The sequence below is a fragment of the Pseudorasbora parva genome, chromosome 20 (genome assembly GCF_024679245.1).
Source record: "Pseudorasbora parva isolate DD20220531a chromosome 20, ASM2467924v1, whole genome shotgun sequence".
Taxonomy (NCBI): Eukaryota; Metazoa; Chordata; class Actinopteri; order Cypriniformes; family Gobionidae; genus Pseudorasbora; species Pseudorasbora parva.
The window spans coordinates 30602389-30617168 of NC_090191.1; the positions used below are offsets into that span (position 1 = coordinate 30602389).

At 38.9% G+C, this 14780-nt stretch overlaps 1 protein-coding gene across 3 annotated transcripts in view; it reads left to right on the top strand.

Moving 5' to 3' along the window:
- Positions 1 to 14780, top strand: part of plxna4 (plexin A4) — a 253890-nt gene that overhangs the window by 156696 nt on the left and 82414 nt on the right. For all 3 annotated transcript variants that reach the window (XM_067428258.1, XM_067428256.1, XM_067428259.1), the window contains one exon: positions 354 to 454. In XM_067428258.1, coding sequence (XP_067284359.1) covers positions 354 to 454 — 101 coding nt within the window. The remainder of the gene's footprint in view (positions 1 to 353; positions 455 to 14780) is intronic.

Genomic DNA, 14780 nt, shown 5'->3' on the forward strand with positions numbered 1-14780 from the left:
GCTGGAGTTGACATCCCAGGATGAGCTCTCTTGGCAGATCCTTATCCCGCTGTGTGACAAAACACCATGTTTATCGAATGGTTGCATGTGTGTTCTAATGATTCTTGTTTTTTACCTCTTCACAGTCTTTCTGTTTGCGTTAAAGTTTATAATGACGTTTTTTTTTCTCTAATGCACATGATTTAAAACCCCATCCACACGTTTCAGTGAACCGCCAGATGATGGTAATTTTCAATGAGATTTGGCACTATGATACTTTGCAATGAGACTTGTAGTCAGTGTAAACAACGTAAGAGAGACATAAATGACTTAAAGTCCCACTCCACACCTAACCTCTCCTTCTCTGTCTCCAGCTGACCCGCGTCCCAGTGGAGGCCTGCGAGCAGTATTCGTCCTGCAACGAGTGTCTGGGTTCTGGAGATCCTCACTGTGGCTGGTGTGTCCTACACAGCATGTAAGTACAAACCTCCTGCATGACACTCTGTCCTGCAGATCTAAATGTGGACAAACGCCCTGGGGATTGTGTACTAAACGTTGGTTAAAGGGATAGTCCACCCAAGTTCTGTAGAACATAAGGTACATTGAAGAATGTTTGTAACCTTTGACTTTGTAACTCAGTTCCCATTGACTTTGGTTATTTGGACAAAAAAATACAATGGATTTCAAAAGGATCCATGGTTACCAACATTGTTCATAATATGTTTTTTGTGTATGTGCGTTTACCAGAAGAAAGAAATGAGGACGTGAGGACTGTCCATTTAAGAGGCATTTCTACATTATCAAAGAAAGGTCTTTTAAAGCTACACTGTGTGATATTTTCCCCCATCTAGCGGTGAAAAGGTATATGACAATCCAGTGAATAATAGTTTCTGTTCCTCTCAATTCTGATGTCGTTTTAACTCCTACGGTGGCCGATTTAGTCCAAGATTAACACGACAATCCCCCTCTTCATATTCAACACGGTGCCATTCATCGAGTGTTAAAACGCGAAAGGCGAAGCTTGAATTTATGGGTATGTCCCTCTTTGGCTAATGTACTTTAGTGATGGGAAGTTCGGTTCTTTTCCGCGAACCGGTTCTTTCGGACAGTTCGTTTCCATGATCCGGTTAAAAAAACTGGATCACCGGTTCTTTTACGTCTTTATGTAATGATGTCATTTCTATCATCCCGGCGGATGAAAATACATTCAAACAAATCCATATAAAGTATTTGTAATCAAAACTTAGTATAGTAATAATTATAATTGACATCATCATCATCTTGGAAACATTTTTTTCATTTATGTTTTGCAACAGCACTAAATACAGTTCACCAAATCGAATCGATTACAACATCTAACTCACTTCAAGATATTAGTTTTATTTCTAGTTTGAGAGACTGTCACAGTCGTGCAAACACTGATGTTTTACACGGATTAAATAAACGTACATTGACATAATAGGCCTACTTACACAAATCCTCAGTTCACCCGTGCTCATGTATTATCAGCATCAGCTGTCCCAGTCCGAGAGAAACAGTTCGGTTACGACGCTATCACGCATGCTCAGTATCTCAGCTCACGGTTCTCAGAATCGAACATGTCCGAAAGATCGAACGTGTCCGATAGAAACGGTTCTCGATTCTGTACCGGTGATCCGTTGCAACCGGTCGAGCTGACTCGAGAACCGCTGTATCAGTGTGTGTGTGTGTGTGTGTCTGTGTGTGTGTGTGTTGAGCACAGGGTGCTGAGCTGCGAACTGCTGCAAGCTGAATAGTCTATATCAAACCTACTGTTTTGATTACATGCATTTTAAAATCTGTATCGACTTAGAAATTAAATAAGATAAAAGCTGTTCCTGAAAATATCCTGCATTATTGATAAAACAAATAAATGTTTAATTTGAACGTTTTACAATCCATTGTTTCCAAAACTTTAAAATAATACAGTGACAGCTTTGTTATGATGTTTCCAAACGTGATTAGTTTTAAATACACTGCATTTCGTTCCTCTGAACAAATAACACGCATGCGGTTAAAGATCCGGTTAAAAAGAACGATTCGTTCGCGAACTGGACATCACTAATGTACTTTCAAGATGGAGGGGCAACATGGCGACCAGCATTCGAACCCCTCACCCGTATGTATTTTCAATGGGATATTATAAACTTATGAGAATACTTTATTACTTGAAAGAAGTAAATATGCATTAATGAGCACATATATTTTTGAAAGAACTAAGTGTTTTTAGCTAAGAGTAAACAAAAAAAGTTACACAGTGTAGCTTTAAACTAATACATTTTAGGAGGATTTGATTGTCTGTATTTGTTGATTATACAGTCTAGATGTAATAGAAGTGGTTAACTGTAAATAAAATAAAAAATATATATAATACACTATTTTATTTAAAAAATATTTTTACAATTAAAGAATATGTAATTCCCTTGTGCATCCTTATGGACTTTTCCCCCCACATTTTTTCATTTTTTGTGTGATAATTTTGCCTGTGTTAAAGCTAACTTTTGTCACAGGTGTGTATTTTTATTGGAATTTCACCCTCATTTACTTTAAAAAAGAAATGTAGCACTAAGTACACAAAACACTTCCCCTCAGCACCTTTTGGACACAAATGTCCCCATTGAAACCCATTAAAATGGCAATTTTTTAATCCCAGGGCCATTTAACTATGAAATGATGCATTCTTTGTTAATAGGCTTTTATTCTGTTGGCAAGGCTTCAAAATTAAAATTTGTACTATTTCTTTACCAGATGGTGCCATTTTCTCAGGTTTAGCATATAAAGAAATTAGTCACTTTATTCCAGTTTTCTGCTTCTGCATATTATTAAGCCAATTGGATAAATTATGCAGCTATAACTGTGTGTGTGTGTGTGTGTGTGTGTGTGTGTGTGTGTGTGTGTGTGTGTGTGTGTGTGTGTGTGTGTGTGTGTGTGTGTGTGTGTGTGTGTGTGTGTGTGTGTGTGTGTGTGTGTGTGTGTGTATGTGTGTGTGTGTGTGTGTGTGTGTGTGTGTGTGGTGTATATGTATGTGATAAAATAAAAAATGTGTGTGGGTGTGCTGGTAATATTTGAGAAAGCAAAAGTGCAAATCCAACCCCTGTGTGTACCAGTGAAGTTTTGTTGGCATCTAAAGGAGAAAAGTTGGCACTGTTCCCAAACAAAATCTTACTGAGAGCTAATTCTCTGTAGCCTGACAAGCCAGACTCGCATCAAGATGTTTGGTCTGGAAACTCACTATTGACAGGGTTCAATCTGAGGGCGGGATAAACCGCTGTCCTTTAAACGCCCTCTGCATGCGATAGGATAGCACTACAACCAACCAGAGCAACGTGAAACGGAGCTAGTTGATAGATTAAACTTTCGCCGTATCGGCAAAACTCCGAACACATCTTCCCTCCTTAAGAATGACTTCAGTGCCGTTCTTTGTTCTTTTCTCAAAGAAAAGCTTAACTCCAAGTCTTCCAAAGCCGATTCGAAAGACTGCCGTTCGCCAGCTTCTTTGTTTACAAGTAGCACACAACTCTGCCGTCATTATGTTAAGCCACGCCCACTGACTCTATACACGATGTGATTGGCCAGCTCAGAACTGTATCGAGAGTTGCTAGACGATACTCGCGGCAGATTAGATTTGCTGCCGCTAGGGTGCGTCTAGATTTCTAGACTACGTTTTCTGAGATATCCAGCTCAAATTTGAAACAGCTTTTATGGCTTTGATTTTTTAACAGTTTAGAGGTATAATATAATTCATAAATCATTTTCATAAACTTAAACCTCTATACCTTTTATTCGCTTTCACTTTTTAAACTTTTTTGACTTCAACAATAATCTGCCATGGGTCTTCTTTAAAAGGAGACTGAACTTGTGTCTGTGCTCCCAATGTAAAAAAAAGTTTTTTGACTTGGACTTTTTTGTCTTTTATGGACATATCTGTATCTTTCTTTTAATTGATGCACAAGGGTTAATTAGGACAAGATGTAAGGGTTTGATACTTATTGATGATTTTGATATTCATTTATGCTTTACATAAACATTTTTCATATGTTCTCATTTAGAGTAATTCAAGTCACATTCAAGTAATTGTGTGGGCTTAGAGTTCAGTGACAGCTCTCTTCACCACCTCACACATTTCACACTAATGGATCTCAGACACATGCACACACATCGATGCGCGTAAACACACACACACTCGTATACAGCCCACCTTTCCACCCACTGTGTAGAAAGTGAGGGTGATGGATGCTTCAGGCTCTCAAGGAATGGCCACATTTCCCACTCCACTGTAAATTGAAAATTGGATTCTCGTCCTCTTTTGAAGACCCCAGAGGAGTGTGTGTTTGTGCGGTAGTCTGTGTGTGGCACGGCCATCTCATTCTTTCACACAGATTCATATTCAACAATGACTAGGTCTTCAAACAATCTATGCACACATGCACACATCACCCGTGCCACTAAGGAGCGACAGGGCCAGAGAAGGTCTGGCGCACATTTGCAGTGTTTCAGACCAAGAGCACTGTTACCCTCTTAAGTGCAGAGGGTGAGAGGAAGTAAGGAGATGTGTAGAGATTCTGGGCCTATCGCTCTGTCTCTCTCAGGGCTTTTGAGTGCACTAGACGCGACAGGGGCCATGGGCAAGACGTTTGCCACATGGCTGCCCAAGGTCACGCATGCTTAAAATCTCACACGCATCTGTCTCTCACCCACTCACTCTCATTCTCTCTTGCTCCCTCTTGCTTTTGTAAAAGTGAGAGATGTCTTAGTTTGGGACAGTGAGACAGGTTTTCAAATGGCCTGTGCATGTATGATTTCCTCCTGAGACGTTTGGTAGTTTCAGTCTTGAGCGTTGCTGCTGAACACCAGCTCTAAAGCCCTTTCTGATCCAGCTTTTCATGGAATGAAGACAGGTGAATTGAACCACTTTGTAATTTTTGTAGTGAACATGTTAACAGTTGTTTATTGTTATAATGAGTCACATCAATTGTGTTTTTATATAAATAATGTAATTAATTTATGTCCATTTAGCATTTTTTAGCTGTTTACATTTTATTTAGCAATTTGTTCATTATATTTAAATCCCATAATCCTATATTTTTTATCAAAGTAATTTTATGCATTTAATCCTTTTTTATTTATATAATACTGCTAACCAATAGTTGCAATGAATGTGGGTATACAGCTTTATAGGAAAATGGACTACATTATATATTTTAGTATTTATTATTATTCATGTTGAATTATGTTTTTTTTTTGAGACATCATGGAGCATGACGTTTGTCTGGTGCAGTGTCTGAAGAACACTTTAACCGTGAAAGTTTCAGACCACGTCCTGTATTTGTACTATAGATATAGGCCGATCAACCAGCCATGATTGTCCATGAAGGAAATGGGTCCTTTTTGACTGAAAACTGTGCAGCTAGAGAAAGCTGGCTCTTTCTCTCTTTCACTCTGTCATTTCACTCTGTCCTCTGGCAGCAGAAACAGTGTCAAGTATACACAGGACACAATGCTAATAAAACAGCAGCAGTTTTGTTTAGCCTCAGGTGGTAGAAGGGCCAGCACTCGGAGGAGGTCTTTATGTTGGTTGGCAACACAACACGTATGGCTGCATCTGCAGAGGCCAGCCCTCGGTTCCATTCAGAGCTGTGTCGCTTCTTATATTGGACTTCTTTGTCTTCCACTGCATTTTTCACATTGTGCATCTCCATGCCATTTGCCTCTTCTGTGTTTTTCATTATTTTCTTATGGCACACTCTCCTCTCTCTCGTTCCCTTCTCTTTTCTCATGGCCTCATGCCCGGAGAAAGTGAACAGCACCACTCTCTGATGGAGTCAGGCAATCTGACCTGGCCTCCCCGGGTCCCCGGCTGATTGATTGCCCTAGAGTTTACCTTTCCCATCCTCTCCTCCCCTGCATACTTAACCAGGGTCCCTGTAATTTGAGTCCTGCCCAGAGAAGGCTCTCTCACGCCAGGCTTGACTCTTGTCAGCACTCCCTCTATTTGTCTGCTGTAATCTACCTGAGGATGGTTAAAGCAACATATCTTTACACTGATATGCCACAAAGAGATTCACTGTCATGCAGTGACTGTATTGTGGTCTTTTTATTGAGAGATGAAAGTCTTCGTAAACAGATCAATAGAGAAGTGCAGAGATCATATTGGCTGCACTGTCTCTATCTATCTGTATATCTGTTCGTATGTATAATACGCCATAAAATGCGTGTCATATGCACGCAAAAAACAGAGTATGAGTATTGGCGTATACATTCCACGACATTGCACACTCGTACTATTTATACGCATTTTTGTGAGAATACCCTGATCTATCTATCTATCTATCTATCTATCTATCTATCTATCTATCTATCTATCTATCTATCTATCTATCTATCTATCTATCTATCTATCTATCTATCTATCTATCTATCTGTCTATCTGTCTATCTGTCTGTCTGTCTGTCTGTCTAAATTATATAATCTATCCTATCCTAGTCTAATCTATCCTGTCTGTCTATCTGAAATAACTAAAATGAAAAATAAAATATACAAATAAAAGCTAATTCAAAATGTGAATACAATAGTAGCATATACAGGTCTGGAAAAAATTGGAAAATGGATTTCTCAATGTTAAGTGGTCTTTTATTTTTTTCCAGAGCTGTATTTAATACTAAAACAACACTGGTTCTTCGTCTTGGTAAATAAAGCACTTTTGTGAGCTGTTTGATGTTTAAAGTTCATGCAAAAACTGGAAAATTATTGAAAAATGTTTCTAATTACCATCTATGTTTTTTCAAGAGGTTAGCAATCACAAAGGAACTATTTATACCTGATCTAAACTTTAAAATGTACTTTTGTCCACGTAACTAAAAGTACAAGGCATATCAGGAAAGGCACAGCAATTAAAATGTATTATAAATGTTTTCAATGAGAACAGGAAATTAACAATAATAATTGGCTAATTTTGATCATCTTAGTAGACTGTAGCTCTGCCTCTGCTAACTCATACAATTACTCTTCCTCTCTGGAGAAAAGTCCAGTTACCATAGTTACCCATGGATTTCACGAGAGGAAAATGAAGAGTAATATCTGCCTCTCTATGGCTCTTAAAAGTTTTTTTTGTTTTTTTGTTTTTGTTTATGGCTTTGCCATCAAGCACCAAATTCAAAAAAGTTTAATAAAACAGGAGATTTTAGGCATCATTCATGTCTGTAGCAAAACCACCGAGGAATCATTTAGAGGTTTGTTCAAATCCCCCAAGGAAGCTGTTCGCTCTCTTTCCTGTCTATGAATCTCTCATGACTTTTCTAACACTTTAAATAGTATAACATAGTCTAACGGCACAAAGCAACCAAGGACTGTTTTGTGTTAAGTGAGGTCAATATGTTGGCCAGCAGAGCATAAATATAGGTAATCTAGACTGTTGGAGAGCAGAACTCTGATGAGACAGATCACTCCAGTCCTCCAGAGAGATGCAAAAGTCAACAGAGTTCCACACAATCACTAGAGAGAGAAGGAAAACAACACGCTGAAGGGATGGATAGATGGCTGGGCTTATTTGTTCGACCCACGCTACTATTGATCATGGAGGAAATGGAGCAGAGGGGTTAAGGGTCAAGGGGTCCATTTGAGAGGGTGTGTTTGTGTGTGTGTGTAAACCACTTGGGGAGATTGTGTAACACTAAATTAACAATGCATTAAGTCTCAGGATGCTTGGCTCTGACCTTCAGTTTGTAGACTGAATCACCACACAAACCCTCAGACCCTTTAGTTTTCTTCGTACAGACCTTTAACTGGTCTACAGTGTAAACTTATCCTAAATACTTGATTTCTGGAAAGTTTAAACACAAGGGTTCCAACTAATTGACTCACAAGCCTCGATGCATCTTTCATTTAAATGTGAGAGGTGTAAGACAAACATGCGGCAACATCTTTGATTGAATAGCAGGAGACAACAGACAAATGTCTGTGAGTTGCTGCATAGTTCAAGAGCCTCTCTGCAAGTTTGTTGTTCCCAATCAACCTTCAGATAACCTCCCCTCTCGCTGTCAACACGGGAGCAAAGCCGCCCGCTCCAGACTCGTGTTTACCCAAAAGATCTCCAGAAGAGTCTGTTAGTCTTGGAAAACAGGACCAGAGAGGCAAAAATCAATAACTCTGGGAGAGGGGGAGGGCGCTCCCGAAGTTTAAATGTTCAGATGTGTAATTTATGAAGCAGTTTGTTTACTTGTTAAGCTTTCATTTTTATCCATCTGATCCCTCTCTGCCCCTTTAACTTGGAGAGGATGATTTGTTTGTGTTTATGAACAGAGTGCCTTTTTTTTAATGTGAGGAAAAGACTATTAAAATGTGTTGTCTATCCCAGACCCACACACAAATTGGGCATTTTCTCACTTTTTTATTTATTTATTTATTATGTTTATACTGTAGATACATTAGTGAAAAAGCAACGCAATAAACATTCAGTTTATTTCAAACAGAAAAGAAGTGCTATTATAATCAGCGTAGTATTTTTTTTGAATGAAGGACATTTGCATTCAACATTTGCATTTTGCATCGATCTGTTAAGCCTATAGTTTCCATTTAATTTGAGTGGAAAATGTATTTACCACAATTTAACAACATTACATCCATCCTTGACGATCACACTAGTTCCCGAGGGCTGCGATGAATAACTCCCCTGACTGCTTTACAAATGTCGTGGAAACATTGCCAGAATGTTTCGCAGGCAGTCATTTTGCACGGGGTGTAAATGAGCAGCGATTGTGATGGTTTGGCATGGCGTGGAGACAGATAGGCTGTAAATCATAATTAAGACAGAGAAAATAAGGCTGTCAGATTTCTGTCTCTCTTTCCGAAGGCTGACAGGCTGAGATTGCAGCAGATTGACAAAGATGCAAATTCACACTCCATTATAATATCTTTATGTATCTTTATTAGGATGGATATGAGATGGATATTATTTTGGTGCAAATGAAGAATATTAATATGTCTATCCAACAGCATCTTTGACAGGCTGTTACTGTGGCTTTATGAAAGACAAGATCATTGTTTGAAACTGTAATGGTCATGGTGTTCTCAGGGAAGCACTTTATAGATGGCTTCCACAGGTGACTAGTGTTTAATTTTTTAGCTGGAGCTTAGGGTTCAATCAGTTTTGGCATGTAATTCAGCATTAATAAATTATCCCTGACATCTGAGCTCATATGCATATATACCCTTGTATATACCCTCTGATAAGCCAGGGTCTGTTCTGAAGTGCTTTAACTTCTCGCCAAGAACTTTGTGATTGTGTGCCTGCATGGGAGAGGTTTTAAAGCAGTTCTCTTTGATCCGTTGTACTGTATGCATATGTTTGTGTGCATGTTGGTTGAATTCTAAGGCTTTGTTTTTGCCACTCTCTCCAGCTGGGCCTTCCCCTGCTTTCTTTTCTAAAGTGAGATGAGAGAAGAACTATGTTGTCTTTCCAGGGAGAGTGTTAGGAAACAGGAAAGGATGGTGTGGTGAAAATCTTTAAAGGGGTCATGAACTGTGTTGTTTTATTGTTTTATGATGTTTCCTGGGGTGCACTTATAATGTTAGAATTCTTTTTACATAAAAAATGGTCCTAATTTATAAATAAAAGGCCTTTTTCCTAGCCTGATTTTAGGCCACTGCTCTGAACATGTTTAAAGGGGCGTGTCTGCTGTGAGAGTTCAGTGTAAATGTCCACTGCTGTAATTGGCTAACATCTTTTCATTTGAAATATCTAAGTATTACTCTCTCTTTAAACGCATTTTTACTATTACAGCTATCGTGGTTAACTAATCGTGAAAAGAATCGAATCGGTGGGCGGGGCTAAACAGGCAGTGATGAAGTAGGTGTTTCTCTTTTGCTTGCCCCACTTTGACGTCATAAATCCCCACTTTCATTTGCTTGGTCTTTGTATCAATAAAAGCTTTTATTGGACTAACAAGAAAGATTTAAGTTCTGAAATTTACAGAATATTCGTATAGTATTATAGCTCAAAGAAAATTTGATTTCTCAGTTCATGACTCCGTTAACTCTAGCATTAAGCTGAAACTCTTTAGGAATGTTGTCTTTCTGAATGTTCTAATGGTTTATCCTTGAACGTAGCTTTTATCTTTGTTTTAACCTTTGTTTTATGAATTTGTGCAATTCTGGGTTTGATCGTGTTTGGCTCTAGCAACGGCAAGGGTTTGATTCCCAGCAAAATTTATACATGCATGAGCTAATAAATATTAACGCATTCAATGCAGCATGCATTGCTTCAAATAAAAGTGACTGCCAGATGCATTAATTTATATACCTTCAGAGGGTAAGCTGAAAAATCGACGTAAAAATGTTTAATTATTATTTTGGGACTGTACACCTGCCTTTAACCAGGAAACGTATGGGTCTCAATTGTAATAGAAATTCGGTACCCACATTCCACAGCACCTCAGAATGTTCATAACCCTAAGTGAGAAGTAATCACAGAATTTCGAGAAAAAGGGTTCCCAATCCTATTCCTAGAAATGTTACTATCTGCGGAGTTCAGATCCAACCCTGATCCCACACACCTGTCTCATGTGCTCCTGAAGATCTTAATTAGCTGGTTCCGTTGTGTTTGATCAGAGTTGGAGCTGAACTTTGCAGGAAGGTAGATCTCCAGGAACAGGACCGGGCTCCTCTCTTCTAGATTAACTAGTATTTCTCACTCATGGAATTGACCACACTGTAAAAAAAAAAAAAAAAGTTGAGTTAACTTAAGTTTAAGGCAACCAGCTGCAGAACATTTTTGAGTTTTCTCAACTTAGGGTCAATATTTGTACAAATTTTGTTTGAGTTATCTCTACTTTTTTCATGTTAAATAGTTGAATAACTTTAAAAGCTGAATTTGCCCTACAAACGGAAGTTGGGTTTTTTTTTACAGTGCATTTTTCTTCAAACAATGACATTAAGTAGTTATGGCGCTTTTACATGCATTTCTAAAGTGATGTAGACGGCACATGCAGATAAATGGTACTAGCAGCAGGTGCAATTTATTCTTAGTGCATTCCACCTCTGTTTGTACTGAAAAAACAAAAAAATGTTTTGGACCCAAAACACGCACAGCCCCCTCTGTGGCAAGTGGAGAATGGAATCTCCCCAGGGGAGCAGGACCGGCTCTGTCGCCCCTGGCGTTGAGTTCCTGAAGAGCTTGGGAGGAGTTTGCGGCTGGCTGAGAGAAAGGAACATGCTCCAAAAGTGACGGAAGCATCAGGACAGGACTACAGACAACCTCACGACTGTCAGTGAGATCTCTCGGAAAGCAGGCAGTCCTACACGACTCAACCTATCCCTCACTGTCACCTTGCTGTCACCAAAGAAAGAGCAGGAGACAGAGAGAGAGAGAGAATGCAAAGGGGAGAAGGGGTAGAAGACAGCAAGAAGGGGTGGCCTGTCCTGGTGTGACAGAGCGTGAACTAGACATGGAGACAGACACACCTGAGAGAGAGAGTGAGAAAGTGCATAGGCAGTGATTGAAAAGACAGGAAATGGATGTGGAGGAAGTTTAAGGAAAAGTAAAGCAAAAATGAAAATGCTTTCATTATGTATCAAACGTCATGTCATTACAAACTGCATAACTTTCCTTCTTTCATGGAAATAAAAAAAAAATTAATCCTGGAAAAATTTTTTTTTTAAGGTGTCCTTGTTACAGTGTAATTATTCATGTAAGTACTGAGTAATATTAATTAACAATTTGTACTTTAGGGTTAGGATTAGGTTTTGTTTAGAGTTTTTTATTATGCATATTTTACTGTTATTACTTCTGTGTGCCATTTAACAAAGACACTAAAATAAAGAAATTCCATTTATTTAAATTATCATTCTAATCATATCACTAAAGTAAATCAGGCACAAACCCCTCCCCTCAAACGCAGCTGAGCCAATGGCAGTTTAGTATCAGTTACATAGGGACCAGAACTCACACATCCTTAGGTTTCAGCGCCATTTAGAAACATTGGAAGATCCAAACAGTCTTCATCATCAGTTTCCCAATCATCAGATCATCAGTTTGGTGTTAATGCTACAAAAATGGTAAAATGGTAACATGAGGCTTCTCCTGCTTGCATTGATCTTTGAACCCTTGCTTCCAAATTCATGTCGTTACCCACCATATTTATTTTAAAATATTTTGTGTGTCCCTCCATGGCATATTCCTCGACGAGAGGTGGTCCTTCACTGTCCAAAAACATAAGTTTTCAAAAATTTTCATGTTTTCAAATTTTTTGACATATCAATGTAAGACAGTTAGCAACCTTGTTTGTTTGTCCAAGTTAGCAACAGTTAGTGGCTCACCGATAGGTCAATTTAGTGTGCTACACTGCTAATCATTGGAAAGCAAACTTTTTCTGGGAAAACATAGGTAATTTGAAATAACTTTTGAGCTACTGAAAATGTGTGTTACATTAGTAGCATAAGCCCCGTTTCCACCAAAATTGTGGAACACTTCTTTTTTTTCTAGACCTGTTGCTGTCTGCGTTTAGATGGCAATCTAAAGTACCGTGAAGATTAGTCTGAAGAATGTAGGACTGTGCAGGAATTTCCAGAGACCACTGGATTTCGCCCTCCGCAAATAAACTTAATAAAGCCTGGACCTCATCGTCGGTCCGTCAGTCGTAATTTTAAAACTTCTTCATTGATTTGAATAGCAAACAACTCTCAATGCATGAACCGCAACCGATTTTTAGGTTAAAATAAAATGCTGTGTGGACTCAACCAATCTGCATGTTCAGCGCCTGTTCGCAAACAGGGCCGTTTTTAGGGGAAAAATTTTATCCGGATCTTTATTAAGACCCCGGTTCCTTTAGTCAGAACATACCAAGTCCCTAGTTCTTGGGGAATGTTCCCACAGTGGAAACGTGGCTATTGCTAGTTACTTCCAAAAACTGACCCATCATGCTCTCAGTACACCTCAAATCACAAAAGTTCTGAAGTATTTAGACCTTTCTGAGCTCCTTTTAAAAAGTTCTTGTCATAGTGTGATATAGCAACTTAAAAACTGCTGTTAGAATGTGCTTCTAAATTTACCTTGAGAGATTTTTCTTCATTATTTCCATGCGCTTGAGTGGTCTATATTGGTGTGGGAATAAATACAGTGATTTATGGTAAGAACATTGTGTTCACTGCAGCAGGTGTACAGTTTGGAACCAGTGCAGTATAGGATACAAAAAGACAGACAGTCCTGTGTTTGTCGTAGCCTAATTTGACACAGGTTTCAAATGTCTTGCGTGTTTCACAGTAACACACAGACTCTTCTAAATAGCTCCAGAAATGTGATATGTCACTCTTTTTGAAATTGCCATTCACCTTGCATTGGCAAAGAAGCGAACTGTTTTCATAAATATTCGAGCAGATCAGATTGTTCTCTAATTTGAGCAGCACATTGATTTTTCCTCTGGTCACACGGGGACCTGTTGGGTCATTCTCTCAGGTGGCTGAAGACCTGCTTGTTTGCCCTTTGAGGTAGAGGACAGATGCTCTATCTATAGCACACACACTCTCAAGTTACTTTCCTTTCTTAGGTGGAGTCTTATTGAGTGTGACCTCTTTAAAATGCTTTGTATAACTTTGAAGACAAAGAATCTAATTGTCCTCACATCCACTCTGCCTTTGTCTTTTCGTTCATTCTTAGAAGTCTTCCGTGTTCTCGTGTGCGTATTGCTTTCTGCTAAAAAAACCTCGGCTGACCCCTGCAGCAAAGGAAAAAGATCTGTCTGCTCAATCTAAACGTTAAAAGATAAAAAAAAGAGTTGTAAACGTTCCTCTGAGCTATATCATGACAGCCGGTTGTTAATATGTGCAATGTTTGATCAGATCTGTAGGGGACGTGGTGTTGGAGGAGACAGATAATCTGTTTAATATTAGCAGGGTAAGATGGGTCCCCTGGCCCAGGAGGAACAGGGACAGCAGGGATATGAGATGAAGGAGCCGGTCTGAGGTGTTTTTGACAGCTCCTGAAATTGCATGCGAGTTTTGAGGCGAGCGCTGCTGCGTCACGGAAAACTTGACGCTTTTATGGCATTGAGATGAATTGTGGGTATTTGTGTGGGTGTGTGTGACTTTGATGGGTAATGTGTCTCTCCAGCTGCGCCGTAGTCTGGAGTCTGATGGATTCTTGTCAAAGGAAAGTGTTTAGAAATGCAACTCAGATTCTGAGGTCATGTTGCTTTTAGGCAGATTTGTGGTCAATAGGGTTGGGCAAAAGCATCTTATCTAGCTCAATCCTTCCCAGGGGGGCCGATTCTTCCAAACACCCATTAAAGGCATAGTCCGTTTATTTACTACATTTTCAGTTCCCATTGAGTTCCATTATATTTTTGACCACACACTGCAAGAAATAATGAAATGTATAATTGTAATAATTTCTATAATCATATCTGATCATAAATCCTACAACATACAAAGGGCACGTTTAATTGGCTCTTACATCTGTAAGTCTTGTCTTGTTGTTACATAATATGAATTATGTAATAAGTCTTTGCACTGCTGACAGACTTATTCATTTGTCATCCTTCATCTTTTGCTGTGCCTCCATCAAGATACACCTAAAAAAATCATTACGGCAACGTGTCTTTTATTTGTAAAATATTTAATTCAATATGTTACCAAAATGAGCATTATAATGTTGTAATATACAGAGGGGAAAATGTATAGTATTACATATATTCCATTCCGGTATGATATTGCATTTTTTGGTGCAAAGTGACTGCTGCAGCCTGGGTGTTTTTGTGCAAGCATGTGTTTGTGTGTCTCAGTATGTCTCTGTG